The sequence below is a fragment of the Schistocerca serialis genome, chromosome 1, assembly GCF_023864345.2.
Source record: "Schistocerca serialis cubense isolate TAMUIC-IGC-003099 chromosome 1, iqSchSeri2.2, whole genome shotgun sequence".
Taxonomy (NCBI): Eukaryota; Metazoa; Arthropoda; class Insecta; order Orthoptera; family Acrididae; genus Schistocerca; species Schistocerca serialis.
The window spans coordinates 702,157,758-702,176,075 of record NC_064638.1 but is presented as its reverse complement, the minus strand read 5'-3'; the positions used below and the strand labels follow the sequence as shown (position 1 = coordinate 702,176,075).

The 18,318-nt window shown below is 41.7% G+C and overlaps 1 protein-coding gene across 1 annotated transcript; it reads left to right on the top strand.

Annotated features, from left to right (window-relative positions):
* The first annotated feature begins 4,459 nt into the window (after positions 1–4,459).
* Positions 4,460–10,289, top strand: LOC126426696 (uncharacterized). Its single transcript, XM_050088649.1, has 2 exons — positions 4,460–4,528; positions 9,864–10,289. Exons 1-2 carry the CDS (start codon positions 4,460–4,462, stop codon positions 10,143–10,145), a joined length of 351 nt encoding a protein of 116 aa, XP_049944606.1. The 3' UTR covers positions 10,146–10,289.
* The last annotated feature ends 8,029 nt before the right edge of the window (positions 10,290–18,318 follow it).

Genomic DNA, 18,318 nt, shown 5'->3' with positions numbered 1-18,318 from the left:
AGGTGTATTTTCTAGGACCAATAATACAAAGGCACTAAGTTTATTTGTGATAGTACAAGGGGACAGAAATACAGCAATAATATTTTAACCAGTAGAACTGTAGTCAATAAACATTTCACATATCTTTTAAATGTTTTTCAAGACAATAAAAAAATCATATTCAAGTAAAAAATTTTTTCAATATCGACTTCTGTTTCCCGCACAACTCCAATCTTGGTGTCAGAAGTAAAGTTTACAGCAGCATTTCCTGTGCAGTTAAGGCAGAAATGGCAACATCGTCAGCAGATCTCCCTGTTTTGCAGGTCATAAACATAACTGCTCTTTCAGTTCGGCATGGCACATATCAGGTGTTGTCTTTCGTATTTGAAGACATTTCAGTTTTTTTTCAGGATAACGATTGTAATATCTATTTGAGATGGATGAATGTGACACACTTTCATCACAGTGCATTTTAAAATCTTTCAGCAGCATTTTCAAAAGCATGGAAGTCAGTTGTCTGCATAGGAATTACATGGAATGGGTTAACATCTTCAGCTGACTTACTCTTGCGTAGGACTTACGGAAAAAGACCTTGCTTACCTTTCTTGTACCATGTGCCATCTAGTACTGAGTGTTTGAAACCGTTTTTGCGCGAAACATCCCGGCAGATTAAAACCGTGTCGCTGGCTGGGACTCGAATGTAGGAGCTGTACCGTTCGGGGGCAAGCGAACCACAGACTGCTCTATCCAAGCACGAATTACGACCCCTTCTGATAGCATCGCTGCTGCCACTACCTCATCTCCTATCTTTACTCCACGATTTGCCACCTGGAATAGAATTTCGAGAACACAATAGCACTGAAAACGCGTTTTGTGAAAAATGACACTTAGAACCTTTGAAATTTCCACTCTTCAAATACTGTCTTAGTACAAATGATTTGAAACGTAAAGTTTGCAGTTAAGTCCCCATCTACTCAAATTTCATCCATGGCCCACCTTACCAAGAAATATAACACGAGTGTGGAGTGTCGCATGTTCCAGTTTAGTGACTCTCGTACATGTCAAACACAAAACACTGCATCATGCGTTAATGATAGTATTCGAAAAAAATATGATTATTGGTAACACACATAATGAGTATTATAGTTTTACCAAATAGTTTTAATAGTAATGATCTTTCAAAAAATAGTTAGAAGCACAGCTGAACCCTTTTGCTTTCACCCCTCAGGAAATCACACTTTACACCTTACTGGGTAATTTCCCCCAGTTTGGAAACCATTAAACTAGGAGAACCTTTCATATTGCAGCCAGTGGCACCTCATAACCACACATTCTCAGTGATCTCGCAAAAGGTTCCTTTGCCGTCCCATGTTTACTGGATCGTCTTTGCTTCCTTCGTTATATATCTCTAACCTGTCAGTTCTTGCTATTAATTATGATACAGTCTGCAGATGTCGATAATGCACTGCTTACTTTACTGTTCGTGTATTCGTTACTCTGACTCCGAACCATACTAAGGAATGACTTAAGTATGTCGGCTTTAAAAAAATCTGTTTTGATATAAACATGGGACGGTCATTATGAAAAATTTTTACTTGTAACCAGACATCCTTCGTGGGTTATAATAAAAGTTGTAGAGTAATAATAACAATAACTAAGCGACAGCAACCAAACAAGTAGAAATACTAAAAATCTGAATATTTCTACTCAAAATTAAACATAGAAAAATTAAACTCAATATGCGGTATGCGGCAAGACGAACAGAGCTGCACTTTACAGCTACCTAGCTGAAATCCTCTCACGTATAGAAGAGAAGATCTCACAGAAGATAATAAGGAATGCATACCCATTTGTACGAAGAACATACAGTACCACAGAGTATTCAAACCCCAAATACTGCACGCAGGTAACACAGTATCACTTCAAACGAAAAGCGACATGGGAAGTCTACTGAGAGACGATCGCAAAATCATGGTTCAAAATGGTTCAAATGGCTCTGAGCACTGACCGTAACGGTCGCGCGGTTCCAGACTGTAGTGCCTATAACCGCTCGACCATCACGGCCGGCTAACAGTAACAGTAAAACTCGAAGAATAACCAGTACTCCAGCAATGACATCATTGCCCTAGCCCGCGCTGACTGCTAGTTGCAAGCATGCAGCTCTGCTGAGTCACTGCTGGACTGTTGTTTTTCGTGTTTCACTGTCCCTGTTAAATGCATATTGATAAAAGGAATATTGGACTTTACTATTTTGGGAGTGCACTGTCGAATGGGCGTGTACAAGTCCCAATTTAAAAATAATTTTGTTTTTGATGAGAAAAAACCCGAAGTTTTCTGTTGACACTGGGCTTCGCACGAAAGACATAAAGCTGCTGTAATTGTCTGTGCTGACCCCAACTACACAATGCAAAAACTAAATTACAAATATCTGCCGAAACGCCAGAGAAAATGCGTCTGATGACTCTTACGAGAGACACTCGGTATAATATGGACGCATGCTTCCAATCAATTGGAACGTGCCGAGAGAGAATCTATGTCGATGAAAACATATAAGGATTTACTTATATATGGATATGGTGTCTCTTCTTTCGGACATATCCGAAAGAACAGACACCATATCCAGTAGTTGAATATTTGGGATTTGTGTTATTTACGACATTATGAAGAGTGAAGAGAGCTGATTTCATACTTTTTCTTTTCAATGTGGAACCAATTTTCTATCACAGTTAATGTTCATGAGTATCTTAGTTCAGCATCAGTGCAGAGTAATTATATGCCTTATATGTGTGTTCGTTGCCGTATACTTACATAACAAAACCTAACTCCATCTCTGCAACTACTAAATCTGCGTGGTTGCGAATATGGACTTTAAATACCTCAGTAATTTCTCCACCATGTGGAGAATGGTGAGTTGGCGTCGTTTCACTGGGGGGTTGTCAGGTGGAATCTCTGCAGCCACTCCGTGTTATAGGAAACAAACGATGCTGGGATGATCCTCGATTAATAATTCTGGCAATGTCGGCCACGACCTTCTTCTTCTGTGCGGATGCACACATATTCCCCGAACTCTTACGGGACTTGGTAAGAATGTCTTCCACGAGTAATGAGTGTGTTGAGGTGGGACACTACGAATGTAGTGTGTTGACATACAAGGTGAGAATGTGGGTTTCGCGGGAGGCGTGCGCGAGATAATCCCTACAGTCGCACTATCGTCTGTGCCCTCGGTGGCTCAGATGGGTAGAGCGTATGCTATGTAAACAGGAGATGGTGCAAATGGCTCTGAGCACTATGGGAGTTAACTTCTGGGGTCATCAGTACCCTAGAACGTAGAACTACGTAAACCTAACTAACCTAAGGACATCGCACAAACCCATGCCCGAGGCAGCATTCGAACCTGCGACTTTAGCGGTCGCGCGGTTCCAGACTGTATCGCCTAGAACCGCTCGGCCGGCTGTAAACAGGAGATCCCGGGTTCGAGTCCCGGTCGGGGCCCACATTTTCACCTGTCCCCGTTGATATGCCGGGTGATCAAAAAGTCAGTATAAATTTGAAAACTGAATAAATCACGGAATAATGTACTCGTAGATAGAGAGGTACAAATTGACACACATGCTTGGAATGACATGGGGTTTTATTAGAACCAAAAAAATACAAATGTTCAAACAATGTCCGACAGATGGCGCTTCATCTAATCAGAACAGCAATAATTAGCATAACAAAGTAAGACAAAGCAAAGATGATGTTCTTTACAGGAAATGCTCAATATGTCCACCATCATTCCTCAACAATAGCTGTAGTCGAGAAATAATGCTGTGAACAGCACTGTAAAGCATGTCCTGAGTTATAGTGCCTTTTTGATCACCCGGTATATCAACTCCTGTCAGCAGCTGAAGGCATTAAAATTAATTCTAAATTCGTATAAGCATTTAATCTCCTATTGCATGCAGAGTAATTTTGGATACGACGCATGTTTTACAGGGTGGGTTGTTTGCAGTCGTATGGCTGAATGAATGACCGAGCGATTGCGAACTGCAGCTGCGGACTGCCCGACAAAGAAAGCGGGCAGGAGTGAAAAGCGGCGCGAGGCGAGGAGAGCCGAGGCGGGCATTAGCGGGCCGGCAGGGGGAGAATGACTTCCGGACTGGCCGAGGGCCGACCCGCACGTCGACGCCGCTTCCACTTGCAGCTTCCTGTGTCGCGCGGCAGGTGGGTGCGCGGCCCAGGTTGGCGCAGCTGACTCCCGTGGGCGACGCAACAGGGATGCGAGCGATGGGGGCAGCGGTGGCGAGTGACGCGTGGCGGCCGCTCCTCCTGTGGGAACGGCCCGGGTTCCCACGCGGCGCCGCTTAGCTGGGCCGCGCCACGCGACGTGCGGCGCCTCGGGGGCGGTGGGGGCGGCGTCGCCAGCTGTCGCGGCGCCCTCCCCTGTCCGCTGTATATAAGCCGGCGCCGGCCCGCGGGGTGTTATTACCCCGCAGACATGGCGAGAGGCAGCACCACAGCCGCCCTGCGACACGCCGTCCTCGCCGCCCGGACCACGTGCGCCAAGGTGAGTTCGCTCTCCGCTCGGCATCGTCGCTGCCACTGCTGTAGTCTCGCCGTTGTTGCTTCTGTTATCACCTCATTAACTCAACGCGTCCGCCCTGTACCGGCAAGAGCATTCTATTTTGTCATTATTATGCAGCGTATGCAGTTTCGTAAACGACATTTCAGATGTGTTGGACACGTCTGCGATTTAATAATTATGAATAATCCGCCTCGATTGCACAAACTACCTGGTGTTTACCTACGTTTCAGCGTGGTTAACCACGCCTTCTTCAGAACAAATATAAAGCAGCTTGCCTAAATAGGCATAGTCAAAGGCTAAAATCAACACCTACAACGGCAACACCCCATAAAATTTTTTTACAAATTCGCGGTACATATGTACCAAGTCAGTAATATTACTTATCTGAACCCCGTGGGTGCTGCCTCGCCCCAGCCAACGTACGATGGTCACAGGCTCTCCACCGGACTGAGGCACCGCAGGCTGCTCATGCGCGGCTATCGAAATCACTGCGCATGCGCAATGCCAGGAAACGCTCTTCTTATGCATGGGACCGGGATTACAAAGTTAACATGGACTGGGACCTAACTGATTGCCAAAAATTGGCGATGGGAGCGGGGTTACAAAGTTAACATGCACTGGGACCTAACTGATTACCAAAAATTGGCAATGGGAGCGGGGTTACAAAATTTGGCAATCAGTTAGGTCCCGGTCCGTGTTAACTTTGTATTGGCAATCAGTTAGGCCCCGGTCCGTGTTAACTTTGTAATCCCGCTCCCATGCATAAGAAGAGCGTTTCCTGGCATCGCGCATGCGCAGTGATTTCGATAGCCGCGCTTGAGCAGCCTGCGGTGCCTCAGTCCGGTGGAGAGCCTGTGACCAACGTACGTTAGGTGGGGCCAGGCAGCACACACAAGGTTGAGATAAGTAATATTATTGACTTGGTACATATGTACCGTTTATTTGTAAAAAACATTTTATAGGGTCTTGCCGTTGTAGGTGTTGATTTAAGCCTTTGACTATGCCTATTTAGGCAAGCTGCTTTATATTTGTTCTGAAGAAGGTGTGGTTACCCACGCTGAAACCTAGGTGAACAACAGGTAGTTTGTGCAATCGAGGCAGATTTTCCTTAATTATTTCGATACTTAAGATTGTTGATGCGCTGCAGTGCTGAAAGTTCTTAACGTCTTCTATTGATAAAAAATTGTTACTTTTTAGCACAATCTATACACATTGTAAGTAAAACTAACCCGCCTCGTTTTTCTCTCTGTGTGGGAAGCCCAATCTCAGGAAAACTTGTAGGCATTGCCATACGGTTTTCACCAATAGACTTCCTGATTCACGAGGAAGGTTTGTGTACGTAACTTATGACCTCTACGCCAGACACGTCGTCCGACAGCAGGTACTTTGTCACACCAGTGCCAAGCCAGAGCACATTGCTACTTACACATAATTTCAACACAAGATATTACGGGTTTCGGTGCTCTCCGGCCATGTTCACATCATAAGAACGGAGCAGTACTTCACTCCTGAGCACTTAGAGAAAACTATATTGTCAATGGACAATGCCAGGAGTTGGGAATGGATAGGCTTCCTTCTTATGATCTAAAGACGGCCGGTGACGGTCAAAACCGTTAATTTGTCGTTGAAATTACGTCTGATTGCGCCGCGAAATGAACCATTTTTAAAAACATATGCAATTGTGCTCTTTTTTGCTTTTTATTGTTGAGTCGCAACTATTATATAACATTGTTTCGAATTCAGAACTTTAAGTAGGCGCTCAGTGCAGTGGCACATCAGTTGCGTTTGTGATTTAAATAATGAAAAACTGCAGCAGTTAGGCATTTTTTCATGCTTAGCACAACGCATTTTGACAATTTTTTCTCATTCTCAAGTGCATTTGTTTACATAAATATATTTGGTTATATTTCCAAGTGTGATTTGCTACCTGTCTTTCACCGTAATCGATGTTATTCTGAGATCATAAGATCAGACAAAGTGTTTCTTCGGATGTCTTTTATATGCTAATGTTAGAAATAGTATTTTTGTCCGTAGACAGCATATAATAAAACATAAGGTATCATGCGCTTTTATTGTATACAGCCCACAGTAGCACAGGTACTCTATATTCAAATCAAGGAAATTCATGTCTTATATCATATGATCGCAACAAAATTTGACATTATATCTGGCTAAGTTGCTGTGTGCTGTGTAGGTAGGACAGACGATGGAGCAAAATTACTGTACCTGTATTCCATAACACACTGATATACGGCACTTTTCGCAGCTCCAAGCAATGAAAAAATCTGTCGTCAAAAGGCTTCCGCAATTCATCATTGTTAACAGACCTACCCATGGCAGACTTTCGATAAATGACGACGTTGGCTCTTTAAAACCTGTTGAACAAGGTGGTATTCGCAGACAGTACGTTAGCCAGTGATTCATGATTGACGTTTACCAGCGATATCTCAACGGACTAACAGCTTCAACACGAGTTTATTGTATCAGTGCAACAGAAAAATGCGATGATGTTACATTTCCATGATGGCTGCTACATAAAAAAAAGATCGACAGTCTGTCTTTTAAGTTAAGAGGAGCTACATCGAAAATCTATGCCGACCCGTTAATCCATCAGTCACACGGAAAAATTTTTGAAAAGTCATTTTTATTTACATCGCAAACTTCGTCTTGCTAGTTTCGACTGTTTCATCACCAGTTGACGGACTTAAAAGCTCTAAGTGGAATATGGCACTTATTCATAATTACCAAGTGCCTATGTTATACTTACAGTTAATACTGTATGTTTAACGCAGTTTGTAATTGTGGCCGCTTGGATGTACATTCAATACTGTATGTTTAACGTACTTTGTAATTGTCGTCGCGTGGTATTTACTACTTCGGACTACAAGTCTGCGAGAAGATGACGAAGAAGTAGGATGTAATTACAGCCAAGTAAAGTTTTGCGAGGGGTAGTCAAAAAGTTGTAATTATCACCTCGAAAAAATGCAGGTGCATATTATTTTTCTGTTTCTTTGCAAGTACATTGTAATCATTGAGCCACAGTACCGTAGCACGCCAGAACAAAATGTAGCAGCTCGTAGATAAAGAGCAGTGTGGTGCGGTAATTCGTTTTCTGCAGCAGTGGAAATGTTGCAGTGTATCAGGCCAATCCAGAATGCTAAATAACTCATCTGATTTGCCCTGACACACGGCAGAGTTTCCGCTGCTGCCGAAAACCAATTCCCGCATCGTACTTCTCTTTATTTATGTATGAGCTGCGACATTTTGTTCTGGCGTGCTACGTTACTGTGGTTCAGTGCTTTCAATGTGTAACAGGGTTACAGAAATGTGCTTGCAAACAAACAAACAAAAAATGAATTACATAACCTTATTTTCTCATTCTGATAGTTGAAAATTTATGACAACAATTCGTATAGCCGCCCATTTTTCCGTATATATGGACGGTAAGAGTTGGGTTGTTTGCGGGAGGAGACCAAACAGCGAAGTCATCGGTCTAATCTGAGTGGGGAAGGATGCGAAGGGAAGTCGGCCACGCCCTTTCAAAGGAACCATCCCGGCACTGCGTGGAGGGATTTAGGAAAATCACGGAAAACCTAAATCAGGATGGCCGGACGCGGGATTGAACCGTCGTCCTCCCGAATGCGAGTCCAGTGTGCTAACCAATGCGCCACAACGCTCGGTTTTTCGTATATATGCAAAAGCCGTTTATCAGAGCTTTCGAGCATGCGTTTGAGAAGATGAAAAGCAGCGTTTAAGTGATAGAATATTCAAGTCCAGAGACCATAAAAGGCTGGCTATCAAGGCCGGTATTTGCGTTCTTGTTGGTTTCTATTATGTGGGCATTATGCCTTGGTCTACGGCATGAGCCCAACGTTGCGCTTCCCAATGCGGGAGACATCAGTCAACTCCATAAAGCCCCGGATAGTAATTTCAAAATCAAACAAGTACAGCAAGCCTAACATATACACGAAAGACTCGGGTCATGACATCATGAGACGGCCACCTAAGATCTCAGATTCGCGCCGACGTGTGTTATAAAGCTTGTAGTGCAGAAGAGTAGACGCTGTTGCTTTATTTACCGGTACGTCTGCCCGTGGTAGCTGAGAGCCGCCCCCAATCCGGTCCAAAAAACCAATGCAATTACATGGTTACGGGGAATGGTTGTGGGCTACGTCTATAACGAATCGGAAAAGGACAAAATGGATTTTTGGCATTTTCTCCTGGATGGGCACACGAATCTGCAACAGCACGGGAAATATAGGCAAGACTTCGCTGATTACCTGCGACTTACATTTACCGACACGCCGGCCAGGTGGGGTGTGACGGGTGATAGATGAGATAGACGAAGAACCCGAGATAGACACCGATCACACTTACGGACCCTTAGTTAATTTCGAGACGACGACCCAGTCTTATACCAACGTCTGGAGAACGGGTCGATAGATGGCTCTATTGCTCTATCGAACGTCGGGTCGTGAGCAGGTGTCGCCCCCGACACGAATTCCATTTCATTGCTACAGGAGCATGTTTCTTCTGTATTTGTACTAGCCGCGATGTCTTCATGTCCGTTTCATTGGGCATTTTCAGTTTTATTCATTTCCTTACTTAATTAATTTTCTAATTAGCCACTATTTGTCAACATTTGGACATTGTAGACACTATTTCTGCCGTAGTATAACAAAATGTATGTTCAGCAAAGGTTGTAAGGCTGACATTGGAGACAAAAAAATAAGTAAATAAATAAAAATAAAACTAAAAAAAATGAGTAGCCTCTAAGTCTTAGTCTGAGCTTTAAACGACTTTTTTTTCTTTTTTTAAAGGAATGTCATACCTAAGGGCCTGGGTTCGATACCCGGTTGGGTCGGAGATTTTCTCCTCTCAGGAACTGGGTGTTGTGTTAACCTTATCATCATCATTTCATCCCCATCGCCGAAGTGGCGTCAGCTCGAACGAATTGCACCAGGCGAACGGTCTACCCGACGGGAGGCCCTAGCCACACGGCATTTCCATTTTATTTAGCGCTGTCTGAGTCTTGATACCCTGAGATGATGTTTCGAGCATCATGACATGAAGCGTTACGTACTGAAACGTACCTTAGATCACGGTCTGTTGCCCATATACAGAAACCACCAAGGACAGTTCGGACTGAATCTATTCTCTCGCACAATATTTTCAACCACATACTTTTAAGAAACATTTGAAGTATGATTGATTACTCATACGTGATCGAAGGGAAGATATGTACGGTAGCGCGTCCTACGCAGACTTTATGGGCGTGGCGAGATGGCGACTAACGTGTGCCGCTTTCGTGTTGCAGGTGCTGAGGAAACTGGGCCCCCGTGGAGCGCGGCGGCCGCGCCACCACGTGGCGATGGCGGCCAGCGACAACCCGGTCTTCTCCTGCGGCGAGCCCGCCGTCTGCCCTGGAGAACCGCAGCGGCCGCCGGCCGACGCTCAGCCAGAGGACGCCAAGAGCCGCCTCACAGTCCTCACCTGGCTGGACGACGTCGCGGACCTGGAGGACATGGACAACCGCCTCAACGAGGCGCTCGAGGCCAAGATGGCCGCCGCGCAGCGCGGCGGCTGCGCCAATGGCTAGCCCCTCGCTGCTCCGCCAGCATCTGCACAATACGTGCGAAACGTCAGAACTTCTACCTCGCATTCTGCGTAGAACAAGATTTATTAACTGTGATTCTTCAGTTTCTCCCGGCGTATTTGTTGCTCGAACAGTCCACGGGTTTACTGCCGGTTCATTGTGTCCAACGGGGACAATATTTCGGCGATCAGACGTGTCGCCTTCGTCAGATGCGCTGACGAACTGAGTCTGATCGCCGAAATATTGTGCCCGTTGGACACTATGAACCGGCAGTATACCCGTGGACTGTTCGAGCAACTTTTATTAGCGTTTTGTAATACGCACACGATTACAAATATTATATTCGAGTAATACTTCCATTTAGCAGTATTTCGTAAACATTCACTTGAACAAGTGAATCTTTGTTACCTGAGTACAATATATACGCTTTCTGATAAATGTAGATACATTGTATTTATCGATCTAAAAATTATTTTTATATTGTTTAGCAAAACTTTTGTGTCGCTGTCTCTAAACTGCAGCTGTAAATATTTTTCACATAAGTCTTTTTTTACCAAATTTCCTAAAATATAACAGAGTATATTTATATGAAAATCTGTGCTTCCTGTTGTAAATATTGTATAATACTTATGCTATAGACATTATCTAAAAGAAGTCTTTCATAATGACCTAGTGCTTACAGATACTGTATAAAGTGCATTTAAAGATAAACATATTGTGATAACCTGCTCAAAAAATGATATCCAAATACTTAAATAAAAAGAGATTTAATTTGCTAAGTCCTTTTTCCCTCTTTATTGTTGTAGAACCTATAAAAAGATAGACCATCTGAAAAGTCTGCATGTAAAACAATTGTTCTCTTGTGATTAATGATGTACATAGATTCAGTTGCAGAGGGTCTATAGTGCTCTACTATCTCTTACCGTCCAGTTACAATACACTGGTTTTTGCAGAGCTATTCCACTAAAGTCTTGCGAGACGAAGAACCAGATTCAAATTTTGTAGCCTAGGGAATCTTCCAACTTGAATCACGAACAATATTTTTATTTAGGAAAAGAACAGAAATATGTTGTATTTGCGAGTTCACAAAAAAAATTTAAAGTAAATTCGAATTATCAGCGTATAACAAGCTTGGAAATAGGATCACAAAACGAGACGTAGAATTAAAAGTTCAGATAAAAGTGAAAAGAAAAGGTGAATAGCACTGTCTTACAATTATATTTTAGTAGTTATATCTCTGGTAAGTATTCCCCTTTCTACTTCATATTCACAGTGAAAGAACATTCCAATTCAGTGGCTCTGAGAGATCAGTGATGTCAGATGTAAGTGTATCACTTGTGGGTAAAATTAAGTTGCCACCTGACAGTTTCATCAATCTGTGGTAAGTTATTCTTTCTCCTTATTTTCAGTTACAAAAGAACTTACATGTACGGTTCTCAATACTATCAGATTGCCTGTGCTATAGGAACGGTAACAGTTCATCGATCCGCCTATGTTCGTCATGGTAGGATTGTGCAAAAAAGTAGGTGATTTCATTAGCAACTATATTTAATTAAAACAGAGAGAAGGACTTGTGATAAATTTTTACATGACCTCTGTTTATTTTCTATCACTACTGTACTGTGGTACTTCAGGGGTGGGGGAGGGCATGAAATATCTGGATGATTTTAGTAAACAAATAGCAATGATGGTGATGACCACGATTTCACCAAACGTTTCTATTGTTGCCCTCTCTTACTGTTTAATTATCTTCATAATTTTTGCTATTGTCCACTCTTCCTATCCAGGAATCATGATGCTAGAAAAAAGCAGAGAATGAAGTATTTCATAACATCAGGTGAAATATTTTGCGGCTGGAAACTGAACATCAACGATGTGTCTTTGGGGACTGAGCGAACCATGAGAAAACTGTCAAAATACAACGTATTTTATTCTATATAAATATATATGAAATTACAGCCGCTAACAGCACTTACCCACAGATACTTGGGGCTGAAAACATGTCAATCTACACTGCTGCATGAAACGTAAATGTGCAAAGAACGACTTCGATTGTGGCAACATGTTGCGCAACATACATCGCTGAAAACACGAACGGTCTCTGTTTATTGCTTGTCAGGTACGACTGAAAAAATTCTTACATGCATTACGCTATATTTATCAGAATATACCACGTAAAATTACATATAATGAGAAATAATCTGAAAATATGAACATTGCAAAATGTTGTTAAAAAGCAATGTGCTTATCACAGTACATTAGTAAGAGTCATAGTGTCTCTTTTTCTTAGGCTTGGCTGTGCTACTTACTGGAAAGCTAAAGGTCTTACTTTCATTAGACACAAATGTTGCTAGAAATTAGGAGTAATCACTCGAATCACTTTGAAAATCTTTGTCAGCAACCGTAGTTTCTTGATACAGACGTGGAGGCGTAGGGGGAGGGGGGTAATTAAAGCAATTTATTTCGTATAGGATGAAATGAATAACAATACGTCGTTACCTATAAATGTCTGTGACTGTTTTAAAACCATATAACAGTAGGGTTGTCTAAGTTCGACGTTGAGCGAGCGTTATCGGGTTATGCCTCTTTTGTTTCAGGAACCGTAATCAGCTACATGCTTCACATACTAAAACCTATTTTCCTCTCAAAAAGATTTGAGTTCCCTTACTCCTTCCGTTGTAAGGGTAGCTATCTTTGGGTACTGGTCTGTGTGGGCTTTATCATTCTTCTTCTAGTAGATCAATACGTTTTCTTCATTCTATTTGATTATTCGTAATTTGACATTATGTAACTTTATTTACTCTTCAGAATTGTTTCAAGTGCTATTCTTTTCACTCCTAATTGTTTTTTAACGTAAGTGCATTCTGCCTACAAAAACCACTATGTTTTATTTTTTAAAAATAAAAAAAACTTCACAAAGAGATGATTTTTAGTCTCTTTTTGTTTCTCCTGTCGCTCGATGACATGTTATGTGTTTTGTCAATATTGGTAAGGATATTTTGCAGTTGCTGAATTATTTTGCTATTCAGTCGAAAACCATACACCTACTCATCCCCATCTACCTTAAAAGAGATAACTGATCTTTTCATCCATACATACGATCATCAAGTCTGTTCTCAGATTCTGAATATCACGTTCCACTTTTCAACACTATCTGCGTGCTCTAAAGTAATCCACTTCATAAAAATCATTAAACATTTTAGATTGGTTCTTTTACAATCTACTGTAAGAACAAATCGCTTCCCTCTAGCTGCTGAAATTACTGCCGCGTTTTTGTGCACCACTTGTCTTTCCTTATACGTTAACGTTTTGCTTTTTCTTTCTTCATTTTGTGCGAATATCAAGCGGCGTGTCGTTACAGCTAACAATGGAACTTTGGAACTTCTGATTGCTCCCAAACTGTGTTGTACTAATCACGTAAGTTTTCTATTATCTAGATGACATACGGCAGTCTGTTTTGGTATCACTATTATAAATTTTGAGTAAATTTATTAGCATTTATTTCAAAGTTTGAGAGTAAAATTTTTTGTCTGTCTGAACTGCCACGATAAAGAAATTTTTAATCCGAAGGTCATGTACGCCTCGAATTTTATTCTAGATACAAAGGTTTTATATGGTTTCCATTGTTCAATAGCAGATAGCAAGTACACAGAAACAAAATGGAGTAGCGTTCTGAAATAGTGTTTGTTGGTAATAGATATTAAATTTTTCTACAGTTATTTTATTTTATTGAAGTCTGACGAAGCGCGATTTAGAAATCTTTGCCGTGGCACAGGTGTTTCGCAGGAGAGGAGTGTTTTATTTTTAGTCATCTTACAGAAAAGAAAAAGGACTATTTAAAGTTGTGTTTCGAGAGTTAGGAATTAAGGAAAGGGGATTAGTGCTTGCCATACCTTCGACGAAGAGGTCATCAGAAATGAAGATCAGTCAATGAGTGGACTTACTCGTAGATGGAGAAGGACACCGTCTGTGTACTTCTTGAAAATAACCATAACGGCATTTGTCTTCTGCGTTTTAGGGAAATTGCGGAAAATCAAAACGAGTATGACCAGGCGGGGATCTGAACCCCTCTCCTTCCGAATTGAAGTCTGGAGCTTTAACCACCAAGCCACTCGGTCTTCCTAGATAGGTACACAGGATGGCAATAGGTATGGATTGCTAAAAATCTACTAACGGATGTATTCCAGATGTAGGTCTTTTAATGACTCGAACTGTTGTCCAACGTAATTCCGCCACTTACAGGGGAGACACAGAGTAATTATTTCACAAATTTATCAGCACACGTTCTGTTACAGTTGGCAATACAGATTTCCACGGTTCGCAGTCGAGTAAGTGCATTTCATTTCTCTATACATTATAAGCGACGTTACGCAGATATTGGCAAGCGTCTATTGTGGTGTTGTAACGTTGTTGCTTTGATTTTTCTATGCAAGCGGTACTGATGGACAATAAAAGCGGTTTACAAGCTGTGAGCTGTCTGGGGAAGTTAACCTCGCATTACTGATCAACTGTTTCACCAGGTATCCAGTCTAGCTTACCAAATTCCCAACCAGACTAACATTAATTATAATCTTTTAATAGTCATACGACAACCGGTGATTATATATATATATATAAAGGAGAATTTAAATAAAAAGAAATAAATCAGTTTATATTTGGAAATTTATTTTAACATTGATCATTGAAATTTCAGCATATTAAATTTGATTCATAAATAAACTGGTGCCTTATTTAGGATTGTGGAAAATGTGAGTTTGTAATATTATGGAACACATCAAATATGGAGCCAAGATTGGGAGACTGCATACAACACTGCATTCATAAAATAACACACGAAGAACGTTGAAACATATGCAAGAGGAAATTAACCACAACCAACCGATTCAATTTTCACCCAAAGAAATTACGTTGGTAGCACAATCCTGTCCGTCGTATAATTACCACACACTGGTATACTAAATTCATACGAACTCTCTGTGAAATCTTCCCAGAAAGAATAGCTGAGGGCTACTTTGATGATTACACCACATGCTTCACGTGGTCACATGGTTTACACAAAGCGTGTAACTCCACAATAATTTTGATAGTTAAAATAAATTAGATCGAAAAGCAATTTACAAAAGAAAAACCTCGAACTGGTTACTAACGTCTTACTATTAACCTGATGGGTCAAACAATTATATAAGCACATGGTAGTGGTCTCACAAAGTACACCCCACGTGGGTTGAACATAAAGAAAAGTTGCTATATTGAAAAATACTGTCAAGACGAGACGTTATAATCTGACGCACATTCGCATTTAAGATTGATGATCTTAGTTAGAGTTACTGATCAACACGTGGTTCCACTTTACTCACAAAGTAGTGACAAAGCAACTACTGGAAAATAATCTGAACTTCACACGCGAATTACACTGCGTTGCAATTTAAGATAACATTAGATATTTTAGAGCTAAACCTGAAATAAAGGTAATTAAATTTTCAGTTAGGCTGAACTTAAGAAATCCATTGTCCTACGGACTTAGCAGACCTGCGCTTAGCCGGAGATCTTACCACTTCAGACGCTCGCCACGGACAGACTGCCGTAGTTCCTACCTGAGGGGTGCCGCACCAATACAAACGGAAGTGACCAGAGAGGCAGCTTCCTATACCAACATGACAAGGGACGGGCAGGACCATACTAAGGATAGAAACCTCTTTGCTTTTAGAAAGCGTAGCTACCTGTTCCGACGTTGGTCCTACTGTTCTCTAGCAGACAGGCTTGTCTGCTACCCTCAAGCATGCAACTAGAAATACATTTGCTCATTCATCCTCTCACACAGAAGGGAAGGGGGATGACAGTATCTTATCATATACAGTATATAAAAGAAAGCGGATGTAGGTTCCGTATGAGACTGTGTGACATGAATTACATATAAACTGTGTTTTAAAGTGTAGTAGTGTGACAGATCGTTCTTGTTTATGTGTAAAAGTAACACGTTCCACTACTCAGTCTCCTCCCAGATAGTCAGAAACGCCACAGTAAATTTAGAAGAGGAATTTATGCCGTAAATGACAACAGATTTAAGAAATCAAACATGAGAGGAATCCAACAGAGACCTTTCAGTGTCTTTGCTTGTATGGTGTATTCCATTCGTAGGACACCAACACATATTTCAGATTTTGCATAATATCACTAAATGAAGTTACACTTTATTTGTATAAAAACTAATTTTAAATAAAAACTGACAAGCGACTAGACGATTTAAAGTTTCATGTCAATAAGGTAATAAAAACAGTCTACACTGTTTACAAAAAAAGGAGGAGGGATAACGCAAGTGAAAGGTCAGGAAAGACAGTCGACATCAGCGTTGTTCATCACTTGCACGTCGAAGACGCAAAATGTTCACTACAGAAGGAATGTATTAAATTTTCCTATTACAGGGTGATTATAATTAAAGTTAAACTTTCAAACCGCTCTAGAAATAACACCACTGGCGAAAATGACGTCAAATTGCAACGTAATGCTATTGGAGAAGTAGGAAAACTTATGGCAGAAGAAAAATAAATAGTTACAAAATGTAGAAGTAGATGGCACTGTAAGCATCATAATTTAACAGCGGTCGACTACAAATGACAAATGAATCATATAACAATGCCTAAGGTGTACGTTGACGTTAAACATACTGTACTACCCAGTGTCCGTGTGTGCACAGGTGTGATACAGTTAGTTATGTAAGCCCATCCACCACGGCAAGGTCATATATAACATCGGATGTGAAAAATTGGTTTCTAATTGTCCTGAAGCATCACTCACATCGGGTTTTAACTGGCCTGAGGCCAAAAACCGCATAAAAAGCATCAATCAAAATCAAATCGCATTATTAATTTCCGTGTCACTGGCGCAAAACATGTTCAATATGCTGTTCACCGTTTTCTGCAAGTTGAAGTCAAGAAACAGCATGTTCCACAACTGATGGAAGTGTTTCTGGGGCCACATCCAGAATGTGTTTCGCAATGCGTGCCTTCAAAGCAGCTAAGTTTGGAGTCGGAACACTGAAGATCACGACTTTCAGATAGCCCCACAGTCAGAAGTCACACGGATTAAGATCAGGGGATCGGGACGGCCAGACTGTAGGCTGATAATTCTACCATTTCCAAAATGACGCTTCAGTAGCTGTTTAAATGGATTTGCAATGTGCGGCGATGAGCCATCTTGTATAAAAATGTTCCCATCCACACCGTTGGAGAGCTGGATTGACGTGGATGCGCAAAAGACACTTATAGCGCTTATCAGTGACGGTACAGGTAACAGGACCGGAAGCACTTGTCTCTTCGGAAAAATCAGGCCCTATGATAAGTGATGCCGTAAACCCGCACCACACAGAGACCTTTTCAGGATGAAGCGGTTCTGGGTGATATGCGTGTGGATTTTCCGTTACCAATATTCAACAATTCTGTGTATTGACATATCCAGTTAGATGGAAGTGGGCTTCGTCTGTCCACAAAATCTTCCACGGCCAATCATTGTCCACTTCCATGCAAGCAAGAAATTCTAAGGCGAAGGTCTCTCCTGCTGGCAGGTCAACAGGAAGCAACTCGTGCGTGTGGTAATTTTGAATGGATGACAAAGAAGGATGTTCCATAGGATTTTACGCACGGTGCTCACGGGTATGTGCAATGTTCGGGCAATTCTCCGCGTACTACACGTTTGCACACCACCACTCGTCTCCTCCTGCATTGCTGTGGCCACTGCTTCCACTGACGTCGAATCCATTCGTTTCCTCACTCTACCAGGTAGCACACAAAAAGAACCCGTGTTTTCGAATTCCCGAATCATTTTCTCCAGACCCACGGCAGTAATCGGACCAACGCCTTTTTTCAAACCCTTCACTGTCCGGAACTTCTGCAGAGCAACGTGTGAACAGTCATCATTCTTGTAATACAGCTTTACAAGCACAGCGCGATCCTGCATTGAGACAGTCATGGCGAACGTCGCAGACGCGAAAGAAGGAAAAGCCGTCTACGCGGCGTGTTTATACCAACTTCAATGATTCTTGCGCGTGACTGGTGTTTTCATTTACACATTCTGACACATGCAGCGCCATTTATTGGTCAATTTTCACACTATTTTTTTCTTCTGCCATATGTTTTCTTCCTCCTCCGATAGTATTCGGTTGGGATTTGACGTCATTCTG